General features: G+C 47.2%; 1 protein-coding gene across 5 annotated transcripts in view; it reads right to left on the bottom strand.

Moving 5' to 3' along the window:
• The window catches only part of CACHD1 (cache domain containing 1), a 98,202-nt gene extending 80,311 nt beyond the window's left edge, over positions 1-17,891 (bottom strand). For 2 of the 5 annotated variants that reach the window (XM_086753218.1, XM_086753219.1), the window contains exon 1: positions 11,971-12,246. Coding sequence is in view for 2 of the 5 variants with exons in the window: in XM_086753215.1 (XP_086609341.1) it covers positions 17,505-17,732 (228 nt within the window). In the remaining 3 variants the exon portion in view is untranslated. Of the gene's footprint in view, positions 1-11,970; positions 12,247-17,504 lie in introns of those variants that run through there. The other 3 variants (XR_015259174.1, XM_086753215.1, XM_086753216.1) reach the window with 3 other exon arrangements.
• Between the last annotated feature and the right edge of the window lie 549 nt (positions 17,892-18,440).

Raw genomic sequence — 18,440 nt, 5'->3', positions numbered from 1 at the left:
TATTTTTTCACATGTTTGCATTCAACTTCCACCTATTCACAACCACAAGCTATTATTCATATAAAATTGCTTTGAAAAGCTGATGTCTTGCGGCAAGCTGCTCCTCTACTCAACCAAAGCAGCAAGGACACAGAGATCTTCTTCAAAGCATGAAAATCAGAACAGAATCTTTACAATCTTTTTCGAAGTCTAGAATGCACTTGCACGACAAAATTTAGCAATTAAAAGGACTTGGATTTTTTTTTTTTTATTTTGTTATGCTAGCAATACAGAGAACGAAGCAGAGAATCACTTCCAGATGGTGTCCTGGTTTGCTTTGGTTTGTCAGCTCTACAGGGTTTGGGAAAATTTGATCACTTGATCTTGAAGTGCTAACAATTCAGAGACTCTTTTTTCCAAACCAAAACTAAATATGTACCTGCTTCCTACTCTCCCTAACCTTCTACCACATCACTCCATAGTCTCCTCCTTGCTGGGTCCCCCATGCTATCAGCAAAGTTCCTGGTTTAGTTTTGCTTGGACAAAACGCAGCCTCCTGCAAAGCAATGAAAAAACGAAGCCACAATGTGAACAGAACCTCAGAAGGGTTTGGGTGGGAAGGGACCGTCAAAGCCCACCCAGTCCAACCCCCCTGCCAGGAGCAGGGACATCTCCAACCGGATCAGGTTGCTCAGAGCCCCGGCCAACCTGGCCTGGAATGTTTCCAGGGATGGGGCACCCACCGCCTCTCTGGGCAGCCTGGGCCAAGACAGACAACTGCTGAAAACCACACTTACCAAGTGGTACAGCTGACGAAATATCCATCAGGCAGTTTTTAAGCCTAACGCCCATTTACTCATTGCTCTGTGCTTTGCTGGACGCATACAAGACCTTTCCAACGTAAATAAACCACATTTGCAACCCCCTCGAGGCACTCAGACCATTTCAGTGATGTAGACCAGTACCAGGGAAAATGAGACTGGGTTCCCTTTTTTTTCTCCCCCAACTGTACCTTCCCTGTAGCTAAACTGCTTTTTGCTCAGCCTCCAATTTATTTGTTCTACAGCCTGCTGAATAGCTGCATTTAAGACAAATATCCTTATTAAGCAGTTATTATTCCACCTGTTCTGAAGATAAACATTTAAAAAAGTGCAAAAAAAAGTTGCATATTTTCTGCTAAACATTTTCCAGATGAAGTACTCACAAGAATAAATGCATTTTAGCAGGGCTCTGCCAACAGCATCTATGAAATACTCGTTTTCTTTTGCATTGAATTTCAAAATTATAATTAAATTGCTGCTTTTGGAACATCTGGCTACTGTTTCGCTTTCGGGTTGATTTCATTTAATCTCAGATAAAACAGATTTGTTACAAGAGAGGGACAGAGGGATGGATGCCCCAGGGTGGCAGGAGCCGCACGACTGTCACAGCCGCATGGGAACACGCGACCCTCCGCTTCCCACGTACAACAGCCGACCGATTTGAGCCTCACACTGTTCCCGGGAAACGATGCTCCTGACACTGCACAGGCACACAGCAGTAGAAGCAAATGCCACACTGTGTTAAAATGAAATATTTTCCAATTTCTGAAGGCGGGAACATCTCTCTTTCTCAAAAGACTCACTAAAATTCTCCCATAAACCGCAATATCGAAGGCTCCATCAGCAGATAGAGCTGGAAAGAGCTAGCGAAAACCCACCAGGATTACTATACCAGAAAATACTGAAACGGCACACAGCAGCCAGCCTCCTGCGAGGAGTGTGATCAGCACGCTGGTTTAATCCCCGTGCGCCGCTCCAGTCCACCTGCGTTCCCGCAGCGTCAGACCGCAGCGCCTTCTTCGTGTATTAATTTTACATGCTCCTCTCCCGCAGGCAGGCAGGGAGCTAACGAGCAGTCCCCCAGGCTTAGTCTGCAGAGGAAAACCAGCAGCAGGACCACAGCTCCCGCCTAATAAGATCTTCATCCAAGAAGGCAGAGGAGCTGCCCAACACCAGCAGTCAAGCTGGTTTTAGAGGGTTTTATTTATTTATGTCTGAGCAGCCCTTTCAGTCAGAAATTCTTCCAGACCGATCTCCTGTTGGTTATTTACGGACGGGCGCAGCAGATTTTTAGGTTCACAAACCATTGAAGTCTTTGTGAAAGCCCAACAACTGCTTGGCTTAGATAGCTTTCGTTGGGGAGATCCTTATCTCCTGCCTTCAAAAAAAATAAGGCTTGCTTTGATATTCAGGAGATAAAACCCAGACTATTTCACTTAGTCTGAAGTATGCCAACCTAGATGCATATTCCACATAAAAAGTTCAGAAGATACAACAATGCATGGAAATAGCACCAACCAGCTGGAAAGGCTTCCAGGACCAAAGAGTACCAACGGCCACGTAGAGCACAAAAAGTCCCAAGACGACAGTGACCTCAAAACTCAAAATGTTCCTACAACAATTTTCCGTTCCAGATACTCAGAACTTCATGGTAGAACAAAGGTAATCCGCTCACGGCAACAAAAACAACACTAGATAAGGTAATTACCTTCTCCATCTGGACAGAAAAAACACCCACTGAAGAAGGAAGAAGCCGTGAAAATCCATCCAGTCATTCACGACAGCCCAGGCTGATCTCAGGGTGGGGGAAAGGAGTCCTGTTTTACCGCACGGGTGGGCACAGCCAGCTTAGAGAGCCCAAGCGATGGACCATGGGCCTGCTCTCAACAAGCAGGATCAGCTCCACCGCTGCTGTAACCATCCTGAATGCACAGTTTGCTGTCAGAACTAAGGCATCAGGCTGTAGGACGAGCCAGTCTGCCAGATCCTCGCTGAAAATAAAGCAGGTTCTCATGAGCTTGCTGCCTGGTATGGCAGGAGCACGCGCCCGGAGAAGGACCTCCTCCTCGCGTGGCAGCCAGCCTATGGGGCTGGATGTGCCGTCACCTGCCAACGCATCTGACCACAACCTGTGTCCGAATCCACAGCTCACAGTTCCTTGCTCCCTACTTCACTGGAGTAAATCCGAAACGATATTCAGTAAGGTTGCAAGTTCAGACGTCCTTTGCACCTTCTATTTTCACAGAATTAAAACAAGAACTTCTAAAACCTAGCTTTTCACTTCAATATCTGGATAGGACAACTTTACAAACAGTTAATAAACAAAAAAAGTCATCAATTGTAGCGCACTGCCTATGTTTTAAGAGATATAAAACACACCAGCACTGTAGCACCTCCAGACCCTATAGCAGAAGCAAACACTGTCACTTTTTTTTCTTTTTCTATCCAGTCATGTGGATATAGGGAACCTGCACTCACTTCATAGTACATCAAGTCCCAGAAAGTAAAATAAACTTTATTTAAAACTGTCTGAATATCTAACATTTAATCTGCTTTATCACCTGAGACTCAAGCTATTTATTAAAAAAAAAGTCCTTGTGCTAAGTATTTCACTTTATTTTAGATATTTAGCATCTTTGCCATGTGTCAGAAGGTAATTGTTCACCACAGACTTTACACATACAGTAACACTCTGATCAGCATCCCCATTATCAGCACAAGAGACTTCTCAGATTCAGATCTACATTCCAGAAAGACACTTTCCTACACTCTGCTTTTGCACTATGACATTTTTAACACAGGCTATTAGAGGAGGCGCAAAAGCAGTGACCAAAGCCGAGGACGTCCACGACCGGCGCTCAGACGAGCCGCAGTAACAGCAGAGCTGGCTGCACGCTGCTCTCACCACATCTTCCTGGGCAGGAACACTCCGAGCAAAGGAAACAGCGAAAAAGCCCGAGCGCGTTGCCGTTTTCTTGGGATTTGCCTACGCAGAAACAAAAAACTCCACCATATTTTGCATGGAGCAAGAGGTTCTGTTCCGATTACATAAATCCACTATTTATCAACACCTTTGTCCCACTAGATTTTTTTATTATTATTTTAAACACAACCTACCCCCAAAAAGCCACGTTTGTGCTTTCAAAGCTTCTTCATTTTCCTTTCACTAAGGCACTACTATATTTCCTTGTCCTTGGAGAGTTTTATCTGCGATTATACATATGTACCAAAACACAGCTGTTCCACTTCTTTTCTCCTTTATTTTCCTCCCCATAGAAAAACCTGCCTCTATCAGCCACCCAATTAGCTGCTCGCTATCAAAAGACTGCTTCACCCTTTCATCTTCTTGAAAACTGGATTCAAGTGAGAGGGTGTCATGGAAACTGTGTCTGGGGTCATTTCCTGTTTCAGTTTTTAGTCACCAAAAATAAAATAGTCATAACAACAAAACTGGGGTTTCTGATTTTAAAAAATGAATGCTTGTTATCCCAGCCTGCAAAGCATGCAGTAGCTCTAAAAAAAAAAAAAAATTATTATTCTTCTTGAGAAATCTTCATCTGACAAACTAGGAACATTATTTTCAATTCAATGTTCAACTCTCCCCTAAAGAAACTGAAGGGCAAACACGAACAACACAAAGCCTGCACCAAATATGCAGTGAAATTAATGAAAAAAAATTTTTTTTTAATATATCTCTCTAGCTTTCAGAACCTGCACGCTTTTTTACATTTCACAGTACTATCATGCAGAACACACTCTGTGTGTTTCTCTAAGTATTTCGCTAAGCGAGTAGGATATAAACACAGGAGATAATTATGCAGAGAACCGCTATCAAACCACAGACGGTTCGGGTGCTTTATCTGTTCCAACTATCTCCTTTCAGAAACCAACCATCTCGGTCACCTCCTGCTTTTGCAAGAACACTTCAAAGCTTGCCGAATTCCATTATTACAAGAGAGGTGCATTTGACTGGCAAAGCCACCAAAAAAACCCTACGAAAGACACCAAGTTCAAAACCATGACCAATTTCAGGCAGCTGCTTGAGGTTACAAGGTGACTTCAACCTTTGTGCAACAAGCCCATGTGAGCGGCACGCGAAATGCATCAGTTTACAAACACACCAAGGTTCACCCAAAAATTAACAGGCTGGTCGTTCGTTTGGTTTTGCTACGTGCTCACGCTGGGGCTGCTGACAAGAAGGTGCTGAGTGATTTGTCTCAAAAATCTTTTCTGAATTCTTAAGACAAAAATTCTCAGTCGGAACAGCGACATCAGCGCACAGTATCTCCATTTATCCTGAGATAAGATGCCCACTAGATTCTCACTCTCATGAAGACATCTGCCAGGTTGAACTGAACATATCTGTGAACTTGCAGCCTTATTTTTTGAGAAATAAAATCTTTTACTTGCCAAGAATCTGTGGTGTACCACAGAACAAAAAAAAAAAAAAAATCCAATCGAGGGATTAAATAGAAGAAGATGGAAAACATCAAATCTCGATCTTAAAAAAAAAAAAAATTTAAAAATTAAAAAAAAAAAAAAAAAATCAAATGCTATTCCGGTATTCAGCCAAATCTGACCCGTGGACCAAATCAGAAATAAAGGGACTACCTGGGCTGAAAAAAGTTGTCTCAATTTCACTGGGCTGGGAAGCCGCTATTGTTGATGCAGACCCGCTTGCGCTGCCGGGGTAGCGCGGAGCTCATTGCAAATGCAAAGCCCCAGCTGGAAGAACGAAAACGTGTTAAATGCTCGGCTGGTGAGTGCCCATACCAATCGCCCCCGCGTCGGGGAGCGGGGTTCCCTCCCCCACTCCCACCTCGCTCCCCATTATTCTCCATTCAAGCTGAAAGCGAGAAGGTCTTTTCCTCTGCCGCTCGGTGTCAGCCAGACTCGGGAAGCTCCGCAGGAATTGCTGAGAGATCCAGAATCGCACAAAAGCCTCCTTCCACAAAGCGCCCTTTCATCTAGGCAGTGTGTCTATTAAATACGTCCTGTTAATGTGCATACATTTTTATAAAGAGATTATGAAGTGAAGGCTCAGTCACTAACTCAACGACACAATAAGATTTTTAAGTCTATTACTAGCAAACCAGGGTTTTAAATGAGTAGCTGGGAATGCTTCACCACTCCTCTGCAGTAATACTCAAACAGGTCTGGTACCCGCAACGACAGCCCAAAGTGGACTTTGTACGCTTTCATTTCTTTATTTGGTGACGCGCAGGCACCTCAGACCACGACCACTCCGCATCCAGCACCATTTGGGGATAAGATGGAACGGATTATTCCAGCCCTGATAGTGTACCGGCACCAAACACAACGCTTGGGCGACAGCAGTGTCTCTGCTCTGGCAGGCTGGTTCAAAAAAAAACCCCAAAAAACAACAAAAAAAAATTAGAGTTTGAATGGATCCTGCTCTTCCATTGTGGCGTCAGGATGAATCGATGAGCTGCCATTCCCGAGCATTTGCTCCTGCTCTCATTAAAACCAAAGCAGTAAACAGTCACTTCATTCACTTTCTCCGTTATACCCCTTTCTACACCGTTTTCCTCTCTTTCCTTTGCCCACAGGGGCTCAGCATCTCCCAAGATTTTGAATCAGTAAGTCAGGTAGATACAAATTCCTGCCAGCCATGCCAGAAAGCAAGTTATTTTCTATCCACCAATAGGAAAAAAAAAAAAAAAGAAAAGAATCTTTTTCCTTTCTGCATCAAAGCAAGGCCACAAGTTGACAATCTTCACCAGCATGGGTATGGCCGTATGCCAACTTCACATACCGGCTTTTGCAGGATCCGCAGCTCGCCACGCTGCCAGCCCACAGACTTGCTACAGCAAGGTTTTAACGTTTTAAATGTATTTTTGGACATGCAGGCAATCCAAGCCTGAAGCTAGCGCCGGCTCTAACCTTATTTCAGAGCAAGAATCCCAAAAAGGCCGTGAATTTGTTTTCAGTATTAAAATGAAATGTCATCTCCTAGCAGCAGTGGCAAAAACGCAGTCCGGCTCCTCACAGCGGACACGGAGGAAGAGGGGATGGTGGCAAAACTGCTGGGTTTCGTCTTGCAGACAGCGCTCTGCAATCTTCAGATCCATGCATTCCCAGCCAAAGGCGTCCATCCAGCTCGTCACCAGTCCCTCAGGGATATCTTCCACCAAACGCAAAATTTCTGTTACGATCATGTTATTTCTTGTGCTGACCGGAGATGTGGGTCGGTGTGCCGTACCAGAGCTCTGAACCGACCGCCCCAGCCCCACGCACGTCACGTGGAACACAGCTAAGTGCTCGTCCGATGCCGACAGGCAGGGAAATTGCTTCCAGCCCACGGGTGGTACCGGAAAGCAAGGGAACAGGGAATGACAAAACCAACACAAAACAAGCAAAGAAGGGCTCAGGAAAGGTGGAGCGATGCGGGAAGGCAGCAGAAACCCTCCTCAACTTCAAGGGACCTCCTACCCTTCCCCATGGGTCAAGGTTTGGGGTCAAAGGCCTTGGACACGCAGTAATGTCTTGTAAGATGTGGATTAATAAAAAGCAGGTAAGAGCCTGAAATAAGCCTGACCTATACTGTATGCACATCCAGCAAAGCAGCTCTCATCCAACTTGGCTCAGCTTGCATTACATCTTCAAAGAATCCCAAAACCAAGCATTTCTCTATTAAAATCTTTAAAATAACTCTATTACCCCTTTCCAGCTGCTTATTTTTTCCTCTTTCCCTTCAGCGTGAATTTTCAGGCTCTAATAAATCATCCAGCCGACACTCAGCAGGTCCTTCTTCTCAAACAAGCCTTCACATAGCCAGTCTGCATTCATTTCATCCTGACTCCACGTCTTCCAGTCTCTTCTCAAAATAGCTGGTGCACCTCTGCTCCTCAAAGAGAAACCCTCCATTTCAAGCGCCGAAAATCATGGTGATGTACCTTGGGTTTCAGTTATTTCTGGAGGCTGACTTTCTATTCTTGGATACGTATGAAAAAGCAGCATTTGAAAGTCTGAGGTTGCAATTACCAGAACGTGTTTTTTTTAATGTATTTCTAGACTTAACAGTCAACAACTTACTGAATAAATACATAAATATGAAGGGGGAGGCAAAATCACATTTACGTGACATCATGGTGAATCAGTATTATAAAACTCATTAGATTCAACTCCTTACCAAGCAGAAATAAATGACTAGTCACTTCTATTAAACTAATTATCTACTACCATGGCTATGCTGGGGTCATTTTAATTTTGGCTTCACATTCGGTAGTTTTACTGGAAATACAGTATCATCAGTATGTCAATACTTAGAATGTTAAAAACCGAACACAACTTTTAGGATAAAATCCCACAGCCCCAGCAGCGAGCTCAGCACAGCACGGGTACCTCCGCCAAGAAGAGCTGGATCTTCAGCAAACGGATTTTAACAACTTCATGACCATCAAGCATATCCCTCGGAGCAGCTACCGAGATCATCCAGGGCTACGCGAAATACAGCAGCAGCAGAATTCAAAAGGAAGAGTCGGAATAGCATAATTTAAAATGATAGTTTCACTTCAGTCAAAAATAAAAAAGAAAAATAGACTTTTTCCCAAATTGCACTGCTGAGCAGTAACTCACAAGAGAAGGCAGGCCACTTAAGCAATGTTAGCTTTATATTTGCGACCAACATTGGCAAAGCTAATCCAAAGCTTAAAAAGTTTGAGAAGTTTGCAATTTTCATCCTCCCCCTGCAATGTATTTGAATATATATATATATTTTTTTAAACCATGATCTCCTACAGGCAAGACACAAGAGACTGTGTATCCAGGAATAACATTTTCTAATTTTCATCTAACAGATCAGAGACTTTGAAACTGACACCTGACCACCGCTGGATAATGTGACAAACAAGCCACCTTCAGTACTTATTCCTGCCTTCCCCACCGCACCAGAAAGTGCAGTTTTCCCTGGAAATTGTGCTCTGCAGCTGAACTCCTCCAAGCCAGACCACGGGAATAAATCCTGCATCACACCTGGCAGTCCTGCATAGCCACTGGCAAAAGAAATGGAAGGCAACTAAGAAATTCATACTACAGATGATTCTTTGGGCAAACAATATGCCCAAAGGAATCCAAGCACCTAGACTGCAGCTGTAGCATATTTTAAATTAAATATCCTTTCGTTGTTAAAATTGCTAAACATATTATCCTCAAATTAAAAATCCGTTTATTTTATCCTTTGTATGCCTTCCATACAACACAAAAATTCTGGCCCTACCATGTTGGTTTGGACTCCCTCGAATACACGAGTCCACGAGGGCTCGACCATGCCGTCGCCTGGAAGTGGAACCTGCAGACGACGCACCCGCTTCAGCCTCCACCGCTAACGAAATGCAGAACTGCAGTTTAGGATCCACTGAGCTGAAGTGGCCTTTCCTCCTCCATTTTACATTCCGTGCAGCAATGAGAGATCCTGCTTCTTTCTTTTCCTCCAAATGATGCTTGGGTCTCCAAAAGCAAAAGTCAGAAACCCTGTATGACTTCCATATCAGAAAAAAAACAAGGGGAAAGAACGTGCCAGTTCACTAACCATGAACAAACCACGAATAATAACCTGAGAACAACCTTCTTCTGCACCCATCTTCCATCAGCATTTGCCCACCCGCTGATTTGCAATGGATAGGTTATCACTGAAAACAAACACTTCAGGCAAACTTAATTTTGCTCCCCCAAAGCGTGCGCCTCTGTAGCCGTACCAGGGCATCTGTTGTAGAGCATTCCCAAAAAGCGCTCCTCACCTGACGCTTGCCAGTGCTTACAACATCACAGCATCTGCTTCAGCCTGAAAAGCATCACAGGAGTTGTTATTCTCTCCCTCGCAGTTTTGAGGCAAAATAGTACCAGTGCAAGCCAAACAGGACAGGTCTCTGCCGAGGACTTGGGCTTTCTCCTGCTCCCAAAGCAGCAGCCGGGTTTGGGACGACCCACCAGCCAGCTGATCCACCCCACACCGTAGCACACGACCTGACACGCAGCAGACGTGGAACCATCCCTAGCTAGGAAGAGCTCCGCCGCCACCGCCATCCATGCCGTCATCTGGATGCTGCTGAGCACCTCTCTCCGCAGCCGCAGCGTTATTTGGCCGGATCTCACGCCCACCTGGCACCACGCAGTAAGGGGGAAGGCAGGGAAATGATCGCAAGCGCGCAGGGATCACGCAGCTGATCTTCCTCGCGTTAACACGGTTTCTGGGAAAGAGCTGGTGAAGACTGCTGCTTATCTGACTAAAATAAAGATATTTTGCTAACTTGCCATTCATTTTAGCATCAAACACTACCCTCACACCAAAGGAAAGCCTGCTATGATAAAATCTTATGCTCCTGACCCACACAATCTGGGGTTCCTTTCTTTTCTGACAAATAAAAGGCAAAGAGCCCTCTTGGCTCTCCACACAATCTTCCCGAGGGCCAGCGAGCCCTTGCCAGCCTCGGGCTCGGAGCCTGGACACACTCCAGGCAAACAGGCTCCCACTGCAGCTATTTTTGGGGCTCTGGCCCTTCTCCCCCTCCACCCCATCACCACAAACACCTCACCAGGTTTTGTTCAATATTGCTTCTGAGGTGAAAGTACCGGCTCCAGAGGAAATATTTCTAATACTTCCTGCACTGAAAAGGAGAGGAGCAGGGACTGAACCAGAGACGGGGAGGTCGTGGGAGCACCTCAGCCCTTTGGTGAACTCACCTCCAGACACACTCTCGTCTGAAATCCACAGAAAATGGCACAAAAACACCCTCATAACCCTACCAGGGCAAACGCACAAGAAATTCTGCTTTAGGTGTTCCAGCTTCTGGAAACCTTTACGGCAACTTCCAGATGTGACTATTTTAAAGCCTTTTTCCCTGGCCTCATTCCCACCTGTGACGATCGCAAGCACGGCCAAAAATTCCTATTGCATCGCAGGAGTATGCGCAAAAGACCGCCAAAACCAGACAGAGAGCGCTGGCTAGAGAGTTCCGCAGGACTGCTGAAAGTAAAATTATAGCTTTTCTCAAAAAGAAGTGTTATTGCTTTTCTGCTCTACGAGTGGAGCGGCTGCAGTTTCGAATCACACAGAGTTGAGCAGAACGGTGCGCTCGAAGGGAAACAGCACTAGGGAAAAGCTGGTTTTATCAGCTGCTTCTGGCTGAGGAGCTGGCAAAGGGAGACATAATAGTTTGTTTTCACTAATGATCGTAATTGTGCAAAAATACTTCTGCAAAATCACCTGGGAGACTCTACAGAGGCCTCACAGGCAGCTGAGTGACTCCATTAGAACTCTTCACGGGGTTGGAAATAAGAACTATTGACTTGTGGCACCATGATTATTCCAAAAGTCAACTCAGATTTTTCCAGCTAAATTATACATACAGTATCCTATGGAAACCTGTACCAGGGAAGAACACACGTAACGCAAGAGTCAAGCAGTGAGTTGGCATGCACTCTATTTTGTACCAGAAAACGCAAGCCTTCACAACAGACACTGGGTGAGTATTAATATTAAACTCTGTTTTCCATGAGAAAGCGAGCACAAGGATATCCTTTCAGATTTCACTAACATTGTATGTTACTGAACAACAACAAGCCACAGGAAAGCAATGACTGCAGAATGCAGTCCCTCCGTACTTAATTTTATACTTTACTCCGCATTAAGCCTACGGTACAAGAAGAGGTAGTACAGCTATTAGCCAAAACCTCAGCAGAATTTTTGACACACAAAACAAAGACTGATGGATCAAATAAGTTATTTAAATTTCAATTTTTAAGCTGTATAATCCACGTACCGGGGCGGGGGGACACACAGGCGGAAGTGAGTATTTTCCTGTTCAACTACATCCAAAGAAACCATTCCTGGGACATCATCCAACCCTGTATCCCAGCCCCGAGCAGTTCGAACTATGCAGCGTCCTGACACCGGACATACACAGAAGTTTGGGATCATTCCTTACAGCTGGGCACTTCCACACATGAACTGACAAGGCTGCAATCACTTCTTCGCCGTTTTTCCACCAATACTTGATGAACAGAAAACAATAATTGTTAAACAAACAAACAAAAAAATTGATAATATTTTCTTTTGTACATAGACATCAAATAATAACTGGTAAACAAACACACCAAAAAAGTACCTTCTAATACTTCATACTTCCCTCCATTCTCAAACATATCTCACCTTTATGTCTGAAAGAAGGTAAAGCACTTGATTTTACTTGACAATAAGCACCACCACATTTTTTCTCAGCAGTGCCTGGCCAAGCTGCTGGCAGCAGAGCAGCTTCCCTGCTACTTTCAGATCGTCAGGCTCTAACTGTTCCTCCTCTGCCGAATTAAGCCAAGAAAAAAGTGGGCTAGCACACGCGGTATTTACTTTTGCGCCTTCTTAACATTACATGTTATCAGCCCTACCGCAGCTGAAAGATTCCCAGTCGCTTTACGCTGTACTTGGATTTCTCGCTGCTAATAACGCCTCGGGTCCCCGCCACGACTGGCAGGGTGCTTCGTCGCAGCGGTGCAGGGGACAGCTAATTATCTGCCAACCCACCTTGCTGCAGCACACTGGGCAACTTTTATCTGCACAGGACAGCCGCGTTTCTCCCTGTTTGAAGTGAAATGTCAGTCTCTGCTAATGCAGCGAGACTTACATCGCTAACGATGCCCCGACACTTTGAAGGAACAACTCAAAGCCTAATTAAAAATTCAGATTCGGTCTCCTACGCGCAGCCATTTTCACTGCCCTTCCACCAGGACCTCTCTCTGTCTGTTTGAAATGTTTCATGCTGGAAAAAAAAAAGAATCCGTGTGGAACGGGATGAAAAACTGCTGCAGTCTTGTGCTTTCCGAGAGCCTTGAAAAAGGCTGCTGTAGCTGGATTCAAACCAAGGCATAATCATGTAAAACAGATGAGGTTTTACTCCACTGGTTTCTACTCTGTAACTATTACCAAAGTGAGCACTACTGCCAAATAATAGCTAAAAAAATTATACATATAGTCAAACACTTATCAGCCTTCCTCACTTACATTTTTCTACTGTATTTCAGCTTCACAAGCTGGAAACAACCTGAAAATAAAAGAAGGAAAAAAAAAAAAAAAAGAGAAATGGTTTTCCGTGCTGTCATTTGGTTGAGGGTCCACAGAGGTCCAGGTTTCAGACCTGGTGCTGGAGGTGCTCTACATCACTTGCTGTGCAAGTGCCTCACAGGCACCAGCAAATTGATTTGTAAATACCCACAGAAAGTGGGGAAGTGTGTGAAACCCCTGATCTCAGAGATGGAGAACCACGGTTCTGGCATTTCAACTGGTCTGCAGCGCAGCTCAAAATGGTATTTATCTCTTCTAAGTTGTAAATCCACTCTCATTAGCCAGAAGACCATCGCATTAGGAAAAAAAAAAACAAAACAAACACACAAAACACCAAAACCTGCATTGTGCCAATGTTCATTTTCAAAGAGATTAAATAAATGGACAGTTCTGGTGGCTGCAGTTTTTGCCATCACCCATGAATCTTGAAAGAACGCGGATTTTTCAGAAGAACGGTGTCAGTGCATCCTTCCCGTATAAACCCCTAAACATCTCCATGTCACTCTGGCCTGCGCACAATCTGTTCTTCTTTAAAAACATATGGCCAGAGAAGTTATTAGTAAAATAAATAAATAATATGCTTGCCAAACAACCTGGAGAAGTTTGTACAATGCTGTTTATTATTTTACACATCACTACACCACCTGAGCAAGTATTAATATAAAAAGAAAGAAAGGGAAAAAAAAAACTGGGGCAAAAACCAACCTGTAATCTGCAATTTTCAGATTCAAAATGCTTTTTTTTTTTTTTGCCCAAGCTCCAAGATCAGTAACAGACAATGAGAAAGGGCTGCGCTTCCTTCACGGAGTAATCGTAAAGGATTAAGATGGCACAGCTGCCTTCAAAAATATTCAAGGCCCTCTGGGCCTGTAACTTTTGCTACTATCTGGCTAGCAACATCAGCATGCATTTTGGAAGTTATAGCAACACTGAACAACGCTTTTCATCTTCAAAGCATCGCTCAATCCTTTCAACTCTCACTACAAGGATTACATCCCCACTTTGGAGGCGGAGATGCTACCTTGCCCCACACTACCAAAAACCAGTCCTCAACTTGGATGCCCCATGCAGATTTAGAGGCTTAAACCTTGCCAAAGCCAAACAAAATGCTCACAAAACTTATGATTTATTCTCTTCCTGCCTTCACCTCCCAACCAAAGAATTTCAGTTGTTTCAACCAACAACCTACTCTGTAATTTCAGCCAGGCTCAGATGAGCCAGGTACCAGGGACGGTGAAACTCCACCCGCAGCCCAGGTCACACCACAACCACCAATTTAGTTATAATTTTAGCATAAAAGGGCGCTTAGTTTTTAATTACTGCTCTGCCCAGGAGAGTATGTTACAGGACTTTCACGTGAGCTGCTCGCTGACCACGCTCCAGCCCTCTGCGAATTATGACATTAGGCTATTTAAGATGTAGTCTCCCGAGTAACGACAAGATGTGGCTGCACGCTGTCTTCCGAGGATGCAGCCTGCTGCCAAAAGCTGCTCCCTGTAACGATTCGGACGCTGTCAGCACGGGCTCTAGCGAACAAAAAAAGAAGGTAAGGATGACGGGTGACTGCAGGCACAGCAGCTGCACCCTGCTGCAGGCACAGCATCCCCGTGCAAACCAGCAGCTCATGTTGTCTCACCAAGTGAACACCTGGTATGATACAAACGTGCACATTCTAACATGAAACCTAAACAAGAAACCGTCAAACTGCTGTCCAGTACGTTCAGCAAATGATGCAGCTCACGAGTTGTCACCTACATCACATTATCCTCAGCCACTCTATTGCCATTCCAGGAATAAACTTATACATGAAACCAGAGCACTCACACGGGTGAGAAAACCAAGCGTTACTTAAAGGTAACAGTCAGATACTGCGCTCATGCAAGAGTCTATAAATAGAAAGCTGTGGTGCGAGTGCCAAAAACAACTGTCAGCCTGATGCTGGCATCAGAAACCTCCCTCATCCTCATTCTTCCTGCAGCTTCAGCCTACGTTACAACACAGACTGACACGCACCTCGCTCCTCTCAACAACGCAAAATAACGCAATTTGATTAAAAACACCAAGTCCTTACTGCTGTTAGACCAATTATGTGAAACAATTGTAGAAGAAGAGTGTATCGCAGGAAGACGGTACTGTGTGAAGGAGACGCATCTCGTTCGTAGCACTGATGGCTACTCCAGCAGAAATCTAATTTATTTTCTAGCTCACAACTTCCATATCGGTTACACAAGCATTTAAGGCTCAGAAATTTCATGGTTCTCCTCTTACCTCTTCCATTGCTCCTCCAGTGTCCGCTCTGGAGGCTCCACCTCATCCTCCCTTCCTGCATTTATGGAGGCTCCATCTACTATTTCCTCTTTTTCCAGACTCAAAACACACCCAAACCAACCTCTCACCTTCACTCTATTTAAGCGTTTCCACCTGCTCCTTCACTCATTGGATGCCTCCTCCCCACCTCCAGCTCAGACCTGTCCTTCCTCCCAAGCCCTCTCCCACAATCGCCTCCCGCTCCCTCGGCTGGTGACACCACCTCCCGCCTATCGCCAGGATGCGCAGATGTGGGAGCCACAGCTGGCACGGACTAAAGCACAAAGAGAGCGTGCAAGGGAAATGTTAAGTCCTGCCACCTCCTCCCCTACAATTTATGAAACTGAATAAAACCGCAGCTCCCAAACGGTTGGATATTAATCCTTCCTCTCGCTACCGCAGCTTCCTCTCACTATGTTCTGATTTGGGGCCTGCCTCCACATCATCCTCTAAACCCAGGACGACACCCCTAGACTTATATCCAATTAAAGCCCCAAAGCGTTATCGCTCGCCTTCCAAAATCCTCCACCCCTGTGCCAAGCACCTGTTTGCATCACCCCGAGCATCCCTGCTGCGCCGAGGGTCCCGTGGCACGGACAACCCACTGCCTGGCACCAGGTGCCCACCAGCCCACCGCCGCTCGCCAGGAGCCCTGCACAAGCGGAGAAAAGGGAAATTCTGCGCCAGCTACACCCGGCCCCGCCTGAGCAGGCGTAGGAAATTTCTGCCCTAAAAGCCAGCGAGAAGCACGGGCTGCCGTGACGCATGTCATAACATTTTTTTTGTTCTACTGTAGGAGGTCAGCAAAGAAGCTTCTAAAATCAGGGGAGGTTTGTTCCCACCGGTTTTTAATCTTAAACAGCTGTAGCAATGTTACAGGGGGGAGCAAAGGACAGGCTGTGCGTTAGCTTGATGGGAGCTCAGGCAGCCAAAATATTAAGCATATAAAAATAGAGCTCAGTATGAAAAGGGTTTAACTACCAGTTTCACCGCATTAAATTACTTTGAGGCCTCGAATACCCAACTAATAGTAAATGCAGTTTTAACATTATTTGTATCCCCCTGCGCCCGCATCCAGATTGCTCCCGGGTTCGTATCATCGGTGTGATTCTGGGAAAGAAAACCTGGCTCACCCCACGGTTAGCCAGCGCGCTGCGGCAAGGTAACCAGGTGGATTTTACGAGCTGCTTTTTTAAAGACAATACACGTTGAGATGATTGCATATAGACATTTTTAACGCCAGAAACAGATTTAGCAACGCAATTACACTGACTTAATTCGCATTATCCAACAACTCCGCCACGTACAGGATTATGCCTGTGTCTTTTGAGGGGAAATACATACGTGCATATGCGCGGCACAGGGAAAAAAAAAAAAAAGTTACTTCCTTGAATTCCGTACATCAATAATCCACCTCGTTAAGCGAAGTCATTTAAACCCAGGTCTCCTCAGCATCAAGGAGAAGAGGCAGCTCAGTGTTTCCCCGGACAAAACGCAGCCCTAGGAGGGCGGCCAGCACAAAGATGTTTGGAGGTGAGAGAAAGAAGCGGGCTGGGGGCAGATAAAAGGCCATTTGGGTAGAGACCCCTGCTGATCCCATGAAAGCGGCTCCTTTTCAATTCGGGAGGCTTTTAAAACTGCATTTGCCACTGACCATACCTTCCCCCGAAAGCCGCCCGGGATCCGATTTCACTTTTTTTTTCCCCCCCTCCTCCCCGCCCCGGGGTGGCCGGTACCAGCACACACGAGCCCCACCGCTCCCCACACCCCCAGGCCGAGCCGCCCACAACCCCTCACCCCCCCAAAAAAAAATCCCGAAATGAATCCCACCGTCTAAATAAACTCGGCCGGGAAACATTTCTTTAACCCCGACCTGAGGGGTTTGGGGCGGGCAGAGGCGGGGATGCTCGGGCGGGAAACCCGCCCGCACCCGGGCACAAGCCCGGCAAACGCCCCGGGGCACGGCGGGCTCGGCCCCCGGGGCCGGGCTCGGCCCCCTCTGCAACAACCGGCCTCGGGGACCGCCGGGGAGGCGGGTTTGTGCCCGCTTCTATTGTGTAAAGGAGAAATAAACCGGGGGTTCGCCCGCCCCGCTCGCTCGCTCCGGCCGCCGAGCCGCCTGAGCCCGCCCGGGACTGAGGGGAGCGGGGCCGGGGGGCCGCGCAAAGGCGGGGAGGGAAAGTTTGCGAAGAACCGGGGAGGGAGAAGGAGGGAAAGAAAGGAACGAAGGGAGAAAGGGGAAAACAGGAATCGGGAAGGGCGCGCGGAGGAGGGAGGGAGGGAAGGAGGGAAAAGCAGGCGAGGCGCGGGCCGGGCCGTACCTGCATGGTGACGACCCCCAGCTCCTCGGTGGCCAGCTTCCTCATCTGGGCGGCCAGAACCTGCGCCTCGTCCAGGATGGAGAACTCCGCCTCGCCGGCGCCCAGCCCGCAGAGCAGCGCCAGGCAGAGGAGGCCCAGCGCTCCCCGGCCCCGCGGGCGCCGCCGGCCCCGGGCGGTGGTGGTGGCGGCGGCGGCGGCGGCCTCCAGCCGCCCTCCGCCCCTCGCCATGCTGCGGCGGGAGAGCCGCGGGCACCGCCTCCGGCCAACTTCCCCCCCGGGGCCCCGGGGGCTGGCTAAGGCTGCGGGGCGGCCGCCATGCGGAGGGGACGGCGGCGGGGGTGCAGGGGGGGGAACGGCGGGCGGGCGGCCGCTGAGCCCCGCGCTGCCCGCCCGGCTCCGGGGACACTGCGCGGCGCGGCCCCGCCGCCGACTGCGAGCGGGGGCGGCGGAGAGACGCAAAGTGCGGAGCGGAGGGGGAGGAGGAGCGGGAGCGGCGGGGCCGGGATCGGAGTCGCCGCGGGGAAAAGGAGGCGCCTGGTGCCGCCGGGCCGGCCCCTCTCCCGCCCTCCCCTCCCCTCCCGCCCCGCCCGCGAGCGTCGGCCGGGACGGTAGGTACGCTTCCCTCGATTTTCTTTTTTTCCCTCTTTTTCTTTTTTTTTTTTTTTTAAACCCTTTAAAAACTTTTTTTTTTAACTTTTTTTTTTCCTCCTTCTCTTCTTTTTCCTTTTAAGTCAGAGCACAATGCGCCTGTCTCCGCTCGCAACCCAGAGCACAACGGCGTCCGTCCCCGGGCGGCCCAGACTTGTGTCCAACCATGAGCCCTGAGAAAACGTTTTTCCTAGACTCCTAGAACATTTTGGGTAGGAAGGGACCTTCAAAGCCTTCCCAACCCCCCTGCCAGGAGCAGGGACATCTCCAACCGGATCAGGTTGCTCA

The sequence above is a fragment of the Chlamydotis macqueenii genome, chromosome 8, assembly GCF_036417535.1.
Source record: "Chlamydotis macqueenii isolate bChlMac1 chromosome 8, bChlMac1.mat, whole genome shotgun sequence".
NCBI classification, from domain to species: domain Eukaryota; kingdom Metazoa; phylum Chordata; class Aves; order Otidiformes; family Otididae; genus Chlamydotis; species Chlamydotis macqueenii.
Note: the sequence above shows the minus strand (reverse complement) of the source record. Positions and strands in the feature narration are given on the sequence as shown.